This window comes from Rhamphochromis sp. 'chilingali' (assembly GCF_963969265.1).
Source record: "Rhamphochromis sp. 'chilingali' genome assembly, chromosome: 22".
Lineage (NCBI taxonomy): Eukaryota > Metazoa > Chordata > Actinopteri > Cichliformes > Cichlidae > Rhamphochromis > Rhamphochromis sp. 'chilingali'.
Window position 1 is genome coordinate 28,358,322 of NC_137950.1, and position 14,063 is coordinate 28,372,384.

The following is a 14,063-nucleotide window of genomic DNA, read 5'->3' on the forward strand; positions in this document are numbered from 1 at the left end:
TAAACTAAATTACACATGTCTCTTGTGAGAAAGATATCTATTCTTTAACTTAAGATCTGATGTGACATAGGGCCTCTAAACGTGCTATTCCACCTTGCTGATATGCATTGAGAATAGCTGTGTGTCAACACATAATGTGTAAATGCACTAAATTGGCACAAAGCCATCAGCTAAAAAAATGAAAGAATGTTTTCTTTGTTGTTAATTGTTTAATATGTTTTAAATTTACACTCATTTATATTTGAGGTTATCGTTATTTTAAATGAAGTTTTACTTCAAGATATTTTTTGTCATACTGAGTGACATACCATCCCACGCCTTTTAACCGGCGCCAAAGGTTTCAGTTCATACTCCAATCCAGAAGGTGGTGCTAACGCACCTGAAGTCAGCTCCCCGTGCACTGTTCACCAAAGAAGAGCAGCAAAAAGGAGACAATAAACGAAGTGGATCTTCAATACCGCAACACTGAGACGGTCTTTTGAATTAAACCCAGAAATTAAATCCCTCGAAGTCTATCAGCACCAGGGGATCGATTAAAAACGAGATCGCTGGTAAGAAAAATCAGATTTAACGTGCAGTGACTCTCCGGGAGGAAACGGCTAGCTGCTAGCTCATCGTAGGGGGTGGATGAAGAAAAGAGTTACACAAAAACGGAGCATCTCATCTCTTGTCAATCCCAAACGGCACACAAATGACAAAAGACCATAGTTCGGCTATTTATTAGTTAATAATGAAGTATTAACGCGAATGAAAAAGGCGGAACCCAATAGCGAGGATTGAAGCGGATACCCGGACGGTTTACAGCGCGCACACAGCCAAGTTATTTTTACAGTAAAAAATCTCTTTTTATTCAGTCTGTGACAAAAGCCGCGATGAAACGCAGTATTTGGGCGCTTTTGTGGATTATATAGGCCCGAATTAGATGAGCTGAGCCTGAATTGAAGGCCGCAGCCGCAGGGGGGAAGAGAGCAGCTGGCGAGTCGGACGGTTTCCAGCTCTTTGTCTGAACCGGAAGTACAGAAACATTGACATCCTGTTGAGGCCGATCCCCCCCCCCCCCCCCCCCCCCAAAATCATGATTTTGTTTGGGTTTTTTTAGACTGCAGCAAATCCAGTATTATCCAATATTATCGTACTTTAACGATTATTAATAAACATATGAAAATACAAACAAATGAAGAAAAATGGCACCTCAGAACTTATTACATATCCAAGGATATTGCAGAAGTCATTAATCTGGTGATTTAGCCTAGTTTATTCCTAGTTTGTACTCTGTGTTTCCAGCAGTGTAAAATATTCATCTTTTTATAAAGGTATAAAAACATGGCACTTCCACATTATTTTAAACTGAAACTCTGAACATAACCTGCTCCCAACAATTTGTTTTATTCTGCTGGCTGCAGATTTGGTGCTGTTTAGTGTTTGAGAGTAAAGAATAATATATAAAAACAGAATTCAAACATAGGGTTATGTACAAGCAAGTAAAGTGTAGGTTAAGATCAGATGATGCTCATAGAACAATAAAATTGTTTGCTGTTGAGGATCTATTTTTATTACTGATGCTCGTCAGGGAAACACAAAGACTTTAGAAGCTACTGAAAATCTTTAGACCCTCCCACTGATTCCCCAGAGGTCTGCAGCAGGTACCACAAAGCAGGATTTTGTATTTCATACCCCTAACCCTACAGATTAGAGATCAGCACGTATGAAATCTCTGCCTACTGACCAATCAATTCACCATGAAATAGCGTCATCATTCCTGGAAGATCCCTTGGACCTCTGTGTGTGAACAGTAGAAGGTTCTAAAGAAATAAATGCAATTTTATTTCTTGCCTGTTTTTTTCCTCTTGGTAGCAAACAGTTTTACAATTTCATTGTTTTACTGGCATGATCCTAAAACAGGCCATGTAAACTGTACTTGCTGATCTCATATTAAATTTGTACGTAAACTGAGCCTATGCTTGAAGTCAGCTTTTATATTTAATCTGTACTCTCAAATAGAATAGAATAGAATTAGAATAGAATAGAATTCAACTTTATTGTCATTGCACATGCACAGGTACAGGGCAACGAAATGCAGTTTGCATCCATCCAGAAGTGCTTTAGTGATATAGATATATTACAATATATATTAGCAATAGTATAGATATGTAAGTATACTACAGAAATGGGTCTATTATGGTATGTTATAATGTACACGGTATGAAGTATGTTGTGAATATTCTATAACTAAGTATGTAAAGGCTGTAGTGAGTACAAGCTATGTACAGGATATGAACAGGATATAAATATGAAAAACTATACAGAATATGAAATAAATAACTTTACAGAATCTGAGATATACAGCTATACAGAAATGGGAACTATGCAAGTTGTAAACAGTTGTAGGATTAAAGATTATCGAATGTACAGAATGATTATTTACACAGAGCTATACAGTAGTGCAGTTAAGATAAGTGAGGGTGTAGATAGTTTCTACAGAGGCTATATAAAGTGCTAGTGGTTGTGAGTGGTGGTTCACTCCATGTTATTATTGTGTGTTTGAGGGTACAGTTGTCCATTGTGGGTGTGTGTATGTTCAGTCCATGAGTTTAACGTGGGTCAGATGTCAGGAGGCAGAGTTCAGGAGTCTGACAGCTGTGGGGAAGAAGCTGTTCCGGTACCTGGTGGTCTTAGTCCGGAGGCTCCTGTGGCGCCTCCCAGAGGGCAGGAGGGTGAAGAGTCCATGTGATGGGTGACTGGGGTCTTTGATGATTTTCCCAGCCCTTTTCAGACACCGCTTCCTGTAGATGTCTTTTATGGCAGGAAGTGGTGCTCCGGCGATGCGCTGGGCAGTTTTCACGACCCTCTGCAACGCCTTCCGGTCCGAGGCAGAGCAGTTCCCGTACCAGACTGTTATACAGTTGGTCAGGATGCTCTCGATGGTGCAACGATAGAAGTTCACCAGGATGTCTGAGGACAGGTGGTTCTTCCTCAGGGTCCTCAAGAAGAAGAGGCGCTGGTGAGCCTTCTTGACCAGCTTGGAGCAGTTGGTCGTCCAGGTGAGATCCTCGGAGATGTGGACTCCCAGGAACTTGAAGCTGCTCACACGCTCCACAGCCGTCCCCTTAATGTGGATGGGTGGATGTGGGTCAGCATTCCTCCTGTAGTCCACGATGAGCTCCTTGGTCTTCTCGGTGTTAAGCAGCAGGTTGTTTGTGTCGCACCACTCAGCCAGACGATCCACCTCCTCCCTGTAGGCGGCCTCATCGTTGTCACTGATGAGGCCAATCACCGTGGTGTCATCTGCAAACTTAATGATGGTGTTGGAACCATCAGCAGGTCTGCAGTCGTGGGTGAAGAGGGAGTAGAGGAAAGGGCTCATCACACAGCCTTGTGGTACACCGGTGTTCATTGTGATGGTAGATGAGCAGCGGTTATCCAGCCGGACATGTTGGGGGCGGTTGGTCAGGAAGTCCAGTAACCATTTGCAGATGAGGGAGCTGATGCCCAGGTCTGTCAGTTTCCTGATGAGTTGTGAGGGGTGAGTCTGCAGCTGATAGAAAAAAAACTAAAACTGCTAGGAGCGAGCAGGTTTGATTTAAATCAGCTGGAATCACCACATTTTCACTGATTCTTTTCTTTACAGCATGTTTTATGTGTGCAATTTGTTAAGCCGTGCTTTACTAAAATCACTGACTAAAGTGAAAACTGTGACTTGCTTTGTTACAGGAAACTGCGTGTATTAATTTGATGATTTAGAAAATGTACAAATGTTATGCTTGATTCTAATCTGCTGCCGTTTATCCTGATCATCAGTGTTAGGAAAAGTGAAAAAGCCTTCAAAATTGATGTGCAGGGAAAGAAGCATAAGCATCATATTGCATTCAGGGGCGTTTCTTAAGACGTAATGTAGAAAATCTAGCCTTAGTTTGCCTATCGGCCATTCATTAAAAAATAAGAAAAACAAAAGGAATAAAAGTGTTCTGCATAAAATTGGCTTTGCTTTTTTATGGTTAATGCTACATTTTTGTTCAGCCTGTTGAATTACTGCTGAGAATCTGCTCTTCAGCTGGATTTAACTGTCGACACAGTTACATCCCTAACTTGTTCCTGTTTTTCCTGCAGATGTTTAATAGCTGTCGGTGATTAAAGAAGTTCCTCATGAGTGAAACCCCAGTCTGGACCAGCATGAACCCGGAGACCCTCCACATAAAGGAGGAACAGGAGGAAATCTTGACCAGCCACGAGGAACAGCAGAGTAGTGGTCTGGAGGAGGCGGATATCATTAAGGTCATAATCACTGCAGTTCCTGTGAAAACTGAAGATGATGAAGAAAAACCTCAGTTCTTACCCTTTCATCAAAGCCAAGCTGAGGACAACAGAGATACAGAGCCTGAGAGCGATGGACAAGAACCGAGCAGTGACCCGGATCTTCAAAGTGAGTTTAAACCTGATGCTGATGAAAAGGCTTCAGACTATTCTGAGACTACTGATGAGTCTGGACCTGAAAACGAAGACAGCGATGGCGGCTGGAAGGAGGGCAGGGCACTGGAGTCGGACTTAAATATGGATGTGGACTGTAATGCGGCAAAAAAATTCTTAAGCTGCACTTTGTGGGGTCAGCAGTTTATCTACAAGCAGTGTCTTCAGAAACAGCTGACATGCCATTCAGGACAAACTCCTTCCAGCTGTTTGGTTGATAACAGCTGCGAGGTAAAGCAAAACGTAGATTCCCAGGTGGTGGCCCCAACAGGTGTGAAACAGTTTATCTGCGAGTTGTGTAGTGAAGTATTTTACCGAAAATCAGAATTTAAGAGGCACAAGAAAATGCACAACGGGGGGAAGGCATTCAGCTGCGACTATTGCGGTAAAGGATTTAACCGAACGTCAGATCTCAGGACACACATGAGGGTCCACACAGGTGAGAAACCCTTTAGCTGTAGTAGCTGTGGACAGAGATTCAACCAAAAGATACACCTTAAGACGCACATGAGAATTCACACCGGAGAGAAGCCGTTTGTTTGCGAGGAGTGCGGTAAAAGGTTCAGCCAGCAGGGAAATCTGACAACTCACATGCGAGTCCACACCGGAGAGAAACCGCTAGCCTGCGAAGACTGTGGGCAAAGGTTTAACCAGCAGACGCATCTTAAGGCACACATGCGAGTGCACACAGGAGAGAAACCCTTTCAATGTAGTGACTGTGATAAAACGTTTAAACGAAAGACGCACCTTAAGACCCACATGAGAGTCCACACTGGAGAGAAACCTTTCGGTTGCAAGGACTGCGGTAAAAGGTTTTACCGAAACACAGATCTTAAGACTCACTTGAGAGTCCACACGGGAGAGAAACCGTTTGGATGCGACGAGTGCGGCCAGAGGTTCAACCAAAAGACGCATCTTAAGGAGCACATGAGGCTCCACACGGGAGAGAAACCCTTTCACTGCAACAAATGCGGCAAGAGATTTAATCGTAAGACGCATCTTAACTCACACATGAGAGTCCACGCAGAATGAAAACGTCAAGGCTGCTTGGTTTGTTGTAAGAGATTATTTGCCGTGTGGAGGCAAGTCTGCAAGAACCACAGCATTTTTTTTATTGTCCTGTAACGTTTACGTTTTTTAAGCTTTCTTCAGTGCGTAGTTCAGAATATTTTAAACAAAATGATATTTGCTTCATCTGCTGGATGTTTAATGAAATACTAATGCTGAGGCTTCTTTAGTTTCCCTAAGCTAACCTCAGGTTTTGTTATTTAAAGAACTCAAGTAGAAAACAACTGTACTGTTACTAAAAACACTTAATTTAAGCCTGCGCTACGTATTAACTCTCTGTTGGGCTCTGTTGTATGTCAGTCCACACCAATACTTGTGCTCGTACAAAGACTTTTTTATAATGTGTTTTGATGTTTAAGCAGTGAGTCTGAATGAAACTAATCTGAACAGAAAACATAATTTAAAAACTGTTATGGTGGATTATTATGGTAGTCCTTATTAGGGTTGGGCAATTGGACGAATATATCGACTAGTTTTACAAGGGCGATTTATTTATTTGTTTGCCCATGAGCAAGTTTGCTAATAATGATGGAGCTAATAAAAGCAGTCAACAGAAAAAAATAATAGCGCTGTTTTAACAGCACCCTCTTTCATCTGCGAGCAAATGCCCCCACCTCAGAGTGCGCCCAAGTGCTTGTTGATGTGGCTGCAGAAGCTGTTGATAGCCTAGCATACTCAGCCGGATGGTGGACACGTGCATGCTCATGCAAGTTAGTCGTGTTTGAGTACTTTGCTCGAACTATACGTCTGCACAAGTGGCACACCGCTTTGGTTATATCCTTAGGTTTACCTCTTTCATCTGGTTTAAGGCCAAAGAAATCCCAAATTGGCAACTTTTAATTTTTTAGTGCTGTCAGCGTTAACACTCCTTCATCATGACTAACGCGATTAACAATTAACCCATCTGGAGCACAGCCTGAGTCAAAATCCCTGAAATATCTCTGTCAACGCATTTCGGCAGTTTGTCCTAATTTTGTTCATTCTGCGCTCCAGATGGGTCGAGAGCGTTAAAAATTTTAATCGTGATGACCGCGTTTAAGCCGTGTTAACGCTGACAGCGGTTTTTTGCTTTGTTTTTTTGGAAATTAGTTCATCCATATTTGAACTTCTTCTGTGGTGTAAACGTGCATGATTACATGGCCCCGCCCATCAAGACGTCTGCGCACGCACGAATATATGGCCCATCGGCGATTGTTGGACTGACGATTGCCGGTTGGAAAATTTTTACATATCGCCCAACCCTAGTTCCCATGTAGCATCACTAAACGAATGTTTTTTTTTCTTTTACTATGTGCTACTGGCAGGTTCACTGAAAAATACTACTTTGTAATATAATATACATTTCAGCCAATCCTGTTTGTAAAATGTATGTACTGTAATGTAAATGACTTTCAGATTCAGCTGCCTGTTGACGAGAACACTACTACATGTACTGCTGTATTTGCATGTTGTCTCTCAAAGTGTTTTATTAAAGGTGTGTTCCTGTAACGCATCAGAATGTTCTCAGACTTACCTTTTTGTTACAGTAACAGCATATGATTCTTCTTCTTCAGTGTTTTGGTGAGACTGTCCTCAACAAAACAGCTGGATTGTTTTTGTTTTTTTAATTAAAGCTGTCATTAGGACTAGTTAGATCTTAAAGGTAAGTGCAAAATATTGGCAGAACTCAAAATCCTGTAGCCTAGAGACTGGAGGAGCTTGTTAACATTTTCCAACGCTACCCGGATGTTGTTTTAACAAGTTTATCAGCATGTGAGGTCAAGTCATATAACCTTCATTGGATGTAATAATATCAAATATTTGCAAAGCACTTAAAAGTTATAAAACCACACATAAAGATGAATACATGTTCCACATGGGACGGGTGGGCAAAAAGAAGCTTTTGACCTAACTAAAGCTAAAGTTTAGTTAGGTCAAAAATTCAAACTATAAATGCTCGAAAGGAAACAGGCTATTCGTGTCCAGTGAAGGGAATCCAAGGAACAGCTTACATTAATTAAGCTAATGATTAAGAGGAAGGAAAACTATACAACTATACAAATGACTATCAAAAGAAGAGTTAACCTAGGACCTGGTGTCTACATATGAGGTAATCACATTTTGGGTTATTTAGACCAAAATACTCAATTTTGCTCTACAAGGGCCTGATACCCACTTACGAGGACATTATACTGCTACTGTTCTATCGAAATTTTAAACGAATATCCTCATATGTGGCTCTGATTTTTCTTAGAAACAAAAATTAGGTAAAAAAAAAAACTTTGCTTTTACATTCATCAGGTCCCAATCATACGGAGCCCCGCAGGGTACATGGGAGAAAAAAAAAATTAAGACGGACTTTTGTGAGATCTGCTTGGTTTACAAGACATCACATATTTGCAAAAGTGCTCTGACGTTTTCGGAGATCTGACACCCACCATCTCGAAGCTAACGGGAGGTCGAGACCTACTACAGACCTACTACAACTCGGGATCTTGCAAAAGTTTTGCGAGATCCCGAGTTTGTTTTGCGAGATCTACTTTTGAGCACCTACGCCTGTGTGCTCCCACATTAATCACACTCTATCCCAGCTGCAAACTGGGGTGGGACACAATATATACCTTTGCCTGCATGGCTCCTAATTGATGAAGACACAGTAGTTTAACCTAAATGACTTATCCATAATTTGATGAAGGCAGTGTGCAAAGAGGTTCAGTTTAAGGTCAAAGGGAAATTCATTTCATTTATATTTTTTGCAATAAATACTCAATAATAATGATCAGTTTTCTAATCTGCAAATCAGGACCAAACATAGAAACTTTGTTATATGCGTGCCACATTCACTGCACATATTCTTTTGTTGGTATTACTGAGAATCAGCTTTACAGTTTGAGTATGTAAAAGAATTACTTCAGCAGAGAATCACAGCATGATTGGTAAAATAATCAGTGAAAATTTGGTGGTTTTAAACTCAAAACTCTGCTGTTGACCAGATTATGTGTTCAGCAGTTTTGATTATATGGAGAACAACATACGAGCTTTCAGAGAAGTACAATCACATCCATTTTTGTAAGTCGCTGCGCCTTCAAGACTCGGAACATTCATCACGCCATCACTAACTTAACATGCTCAAAACAAAGTATATGCACAGTCAATATACATAATAATCATACTAAAAACATTTAATAGTGTGCAAAAGTCTTGAGCCACTTTCATGTCTTTTTATTTTGTTTCCAATGAGTTTAACTTTCTGTGAATTAAAAAAAGTGCTCTTGAGCTCTTGGGCAATACTTCTCCAGGTTTTGAAAGCTTTCCTTTGGACAGTCCAGTCCTTGTACTTGACAATTTTTTAAAAATGCTTTTCCTTTTTTGTTTGTTAAGCCCCTTAACACTGGCCTATGAGTCATTCAAGCATAAAAAGACAACTTATAAAGTGCTTGGAGTGCTCCAGTAAAACAGAAGTGCTTTTAAATAGTATTTTCAGGTACTTTGTTATTAGCAACCTGTCAAAACCCCACCAAAGAAAAAACAGACTGATAAGTAGGGATGGGTACCGGTGTCCGGTGCCATGATGGCACCGGTTCTGACATAAACGGTAGTAACCAGACCGAAAAGCAGCGCACATTTCGGTGCTTTATTTTCCTGAGCTGTGATACACTTTAGATTCTAGCCAATCATTTAACGTTTCCGAGGATAGTAGGCGGGGCCAGGTACGTACGTTCTGTTAGAGCAGAGCTACAGATTAAAAATGTCCAAGGCGAAGCGGTCAAAAGTCTGGCTGTACTTCACAGCAGAAGATGCAAACTCAGCAGCCTGCAACAAGTTCTTTAAGCTGATACTGTGATACTGTCAAAGGAGGTGACACCTCAAATCCGATGAAACACCTGGCGACGCATAGCGTTTTTTTAAAAGCCCAGAAATGCGCCGTATTTGATAGCTTGCTGCGAGACCTCACACTGAGCACATCTACTGCGGGTGGGTTGCCTGTTATGCAACATCCCCCAAAAACACGAAGAGGAGAGTCCTGGCCCCTAGCCCTGCCAGTGTAGCAGAAATGATGACGGATGATGATGGCAGCAGCAGCCGTTCTTCTCTGCGTGAGTAGCTAATTTACGTTGAGTAGGCTAACCACGTTATTACATTAATGCATGTAAGGTGAACTAGCAAACATCATCATAGCTACATGCGGCTGTCCTCTTGTTTGATGGCAGATACTCCCTTCACCCTGGCTAAAAAGGCTAAAATGACCAAAGAAAAAGTGGAAAACAGTTAAACATGAGAGGTTTAGGACAAAGTTTGTGTTTTTTCCATTGTTTAAGCACTGCTTCCAGCCAAGAGTGATACCATATATGCCCCATAGCTGCAGAAAAGGCTAACATTGTTATCTTTTTACAAAAAAACAGCTGAACATGAGAGGTTTTTGGACCAATTTTGTGTTCTCCATTCTTTAAGCACCGGTTTGAGCACCGTTTGAGCACCGGCACCGTTTCAAAAGTACCGATTTGGCACCGGTATCGGATAAAACCTAAACGATACCCATCCCTACTGATAAGCATAAAATATTCCAGCAAAGGCTGGAGAACGATTCCTGAAGACTACTTAAAAATAACAGGAAGCTTCCTCAGAGAGTTCAGAGTGTGCTGAAGAACAAAGACACCCATCATCACACCAAATATCAACTTTCAAGCTTTTTAGAATTGTACAAACTCTGTTCTTGCTTATAAACTGCATTTTCATGTCTCTTGACACATGTCAATGAATCACTGCACGCTGTTGTTACAGACAAACAGTGCAACACCACAACCAGCTTTTCTGGTCATTTATTCAGCCATAAAACAGCAGTTTGTGCAAAAATAAGGACATAATTATTCTCAGACAGTAGTTTTAAAAGAAGCAATTTCTTTCTTGTTGCTGTTAGCATAGTTATCCACAATCCTCTTACATCAGCCTGCAAAAAAGCATTTTACCACTCTCTTATACAAAACTGCTTTGAATCCACAATTTCTGCATTTTTAAAGCATCACCTGTGGGGTTTAATAGTTTGATCAGGACCATCATTAAACTCCTGTTTAACTAACTTGGATGAAATCACATCCTCTGAACACGTACAGTGATGATGACCCTGAATCATAAAATTTCCACCGCTGTGCTTCACAGGTGGTATGAGGTGGTTCTCCTGAAAAGCTGTCTTTGGTGTGTGTCAACATGTTTATTACTCCAGTTGCCAAATAACTCCAACTTAGTTTTTTTTAAAGCACAGTATTTCAAAAAAGCTGTTCCTAAATGCTGATCCCGGCGAGAAAAGTCTGACCCTTGATGATGAAGTTTCACCTTTTACACTCTAAGGTGGTTCTATTCATTGACACCTAATCCGGCTCTCATTGTATTTCTGAATTTGTAACAAATACAGACGAAATGAAGCAACAGATTAAAAAAAATATAATAAAAAGGTATAAAAATACTATGTTATTGTTAAAAAACAAATAAACAAACAAAATTCTATCACGTATGGACCCTCATATGTCTTTTCAGACTTCCCTGTCTGGTGAATCTTTCGCTACAAACTCCACAGCTAAATGGTTTCTCTCCGGTGTGGACGCTCGTGTGCCTCTTGAGATGCGCATTGCGACGAAACATTTTACCGCAGTCGTTACAGCCAAATGGTTTCTCTCCTGTGTGAACTCTAACATGTTGTTTGCGATGAGTCTTTTGGCTAAACTTTTGACCACAAAAAGAACACTCGAATGGTTTCTCTCCCGTGTGGACACTCGTGTGTCTCTTAAGAGTATTCTGATGTCTAAATGTTTTGCCACAAATGTCACAACCAAACGGTTTCTCTCCCGTGTGAACTATCGTGTGTCTCTTCAGAACCACCTGTTGTGTAAATATTTTGCCACAAACGTCACAAACAAAAGGTCTCTCTCCTGTGTGGACTCTCATGTGCCTTATGAGATGCATATTGCAACTAAATGCTTTACCACAGCTGTCACAACCAAATGGTTTCTCCACAGTGTGTAACTTAGCATCTGACAGCTGTATACCTCCATCCTCTTCTGGATTCCTCCCTTTGGCTGAGTTGCTGTTTGGAGCTTCAGCCTCTGAGATGTGTTCAGTTTGGCTTGGCTGAAGCTCCAAGGACATAAATTTCTATTCATCATCTTCACTCTTTACAAGGAAGTTGGTGATATTGGTCTCCTCCAAATCTCCCTCCTGACTTCTGCAGAGTTTCCGCTGTTCCTCCTTTATGTAGAGATGCTCTGCTTCCTGCTGGTCCAGACTCGGGCTCCATGGAACCTCTTCTTTAATCACCAGCAGCTGCTGAACATCTGCAGGCACCGATGAAACACACATGCACATTATGGACTGTAACTTTGGTTAAAAGAGCCAATATATTATGTTATCTCTAAAGATTTTTTGAAGAGCATCTGAAGTCTTCGTCTTCCTCTGACAACGACTCTTAAGAGCTTCTTTATTCCAGCTTTTTTTTTTCATGCTCCTAAAACACGTTTAGTGACACGTTTGTTAAATTACACACGCTGTATTTTTTCTTGCCTTTAAAAAAAATCTCTATTTTGTCCTAATGACAAATTCACTTCATATAACTTCTTTTATTACTGGAAAGTGATTTTCTTTTCACACTTTACTAATAATTAAAACACAAATGACAAAACACGTGCGTCTAATACATCTAATATTATCATTCTATTTACTTTCTAAAAAAAAACTAGATTCAGGTTTCTGATTGGTCAAAAGCAGCAACTCTACCTCTTTTACCTACTCAGCGAGATTAAGAAACCCTGTGCTTACTTATCAAGCTGATAACCGCTTTTGTATGACCTCTTAGTCTGTCTGCAGGCCAGATAAGGAAAAGATATCCTGGGTAAACTCAGGGTGTTTTGTAGTATAGGCCCCAGAAGTGTATCTTAATCAGCAAATATAAATACAATGACAAGGAAAACAACATATCAGCAAACTGCCTTGCACTCGAGTAATTTCACATTTTGATGTTTAAATTATAATATTATATTTCAAGGTCAAGACCTGGATGGATTCTCTCAATTCTTTAGTTTATTACTTCCTTATTACCTCCTATAGCAGAGCATACATTGCAGCATCCTTTATCAAAGAAAAGAGAGGAAGTGCCGTCCCAGCCTGTAGGATTAAAGCTGTTGTGACTTGTTGGCTTATCATCTGTCAAACAGATCTCTCACAAATGGTATCAAATCATTTTGAGTCAAAAAGAAGCTGCAATCAGTTTTTGGCAATGTGACCTTTACATTTTTAAAAAATATATTTTTCCAGTTAATATTTTTAAGAAATTCTCTTTCAAGGGCAAAATAGTTCTACAGTGAGATTTTAAGTAGCTAAAAAAGAGTGAATTATGATGTATGCAGAACAGGTCATTTTTAAATTATTAGTATTTTTATAACCCCTGCATAAATCCTCTTGACTATGTTTTTGGCACCGATGAGCAACTAATCTCAACGTGACCCACATTTTATTGTAGACAGTGTAGATTTTTTACCTTTATATTTCCAACTTTGATACTTAGGTACTGTTTACACGGACCGTGTTTACACACAGTGGGGATAAAACACCCTTGTTTTCTTCCTTAAATAAGCTGCAGGCTCCTTAAAGATGAACCAGGCAAGCGCAGAATCGATCACCACGAATCACCAAAACAGAGGTCTTCTGTGTTTTAAGCAGGCACCTGCGCAGACACCTTCACCCCATCTATGATTTTTACTGGTGGTGTGCAAACAAGGAACCGATGCATTACCACCACTAACTGGTCTGGAGTGTGGATCGGACCTTCAGACACGTTTATACTCTGCGTCCTTCAAAGGAGAACAACAAAGTACAAGTACATTTGAAGAAATTGACAAATAAAAAGTATTCTATTCTATTCTATTCTATTCTATTCTATTCTATTCAAAGGGGCACATATATACTCACAGGCCAATTTATTAGGCACACTTGTTCAACTGCTCTGAAACACAAATATCTAATAATCAGCCAGATCAATAATCTAATAATCAACATTGCACCGGCTCGTTCCATTTAGGCATGCTGACATGGGCAAAACGACCTGCTGAAGTTCAGGTTGATGCATCAGGCTGGGGGAGGGGATTTAAGTGACTTTGAATGTGGTTGTTTGTAAATGTTTGTAGGTGTTAGAGATCAGAGGAGAAGCACCAGACTGCTTTGAGCTGATAGGAAGTCAGCAGATAAATAAATAAAAAAAACTTGTTACAACCACCGTTTTCAACAATGTTTCTGGGGAGACAATAACCCGACGGACCAGTTGCACGAACCAAAACATGCTAACAAGTGCGCTGGGACTGGGAGTCACTTTAAAGAAGTGGAGGAGAGGTAAATGTGTAGTAATCATATGATTCTAATACAGATATCTGGAATATACATACATGTTTTGGTGCAACTGGTCCGTCGGGTTATTGTCTCCCCAGAAACATTTCCATTGTGTTTTTTCCTATTTCCGTTGTGTTTTGTGTGCTTTTGCAGCATTTTTCTTTTTGCAGCGTTTTTCTTTT

The 14,063-nt window shown here is 40.4% G+C and overlaps 1 protein-coding gene across 1 annotated transcript; it reads left to right on the forward strand.

Moving 5' to 3' along the window:
- Positions 1-363: 363 nt before the first annotated feature.
- On the forward strand, positions 364-6,504 carry LOC308390977 (uncharacterized protein). The gene is made up of 2 exons (XM_080873385.1): positions 364-551; positions 4,108-6,504. The coding sequence occupies exon 2, from the start codon at positions 4,144-4,146 to the stop codon at positions 5,494-5,496; it is 1,353 nt and encodes a 450-aa protein (XP_080729511.1). The 5' UTR covers positions 364-551; positions 4,108-4,143; the 3' UTR covers positions 5,497-6,504.
- Positions 6,505-14,063: the final 7,559 nt, after the last annotated feature.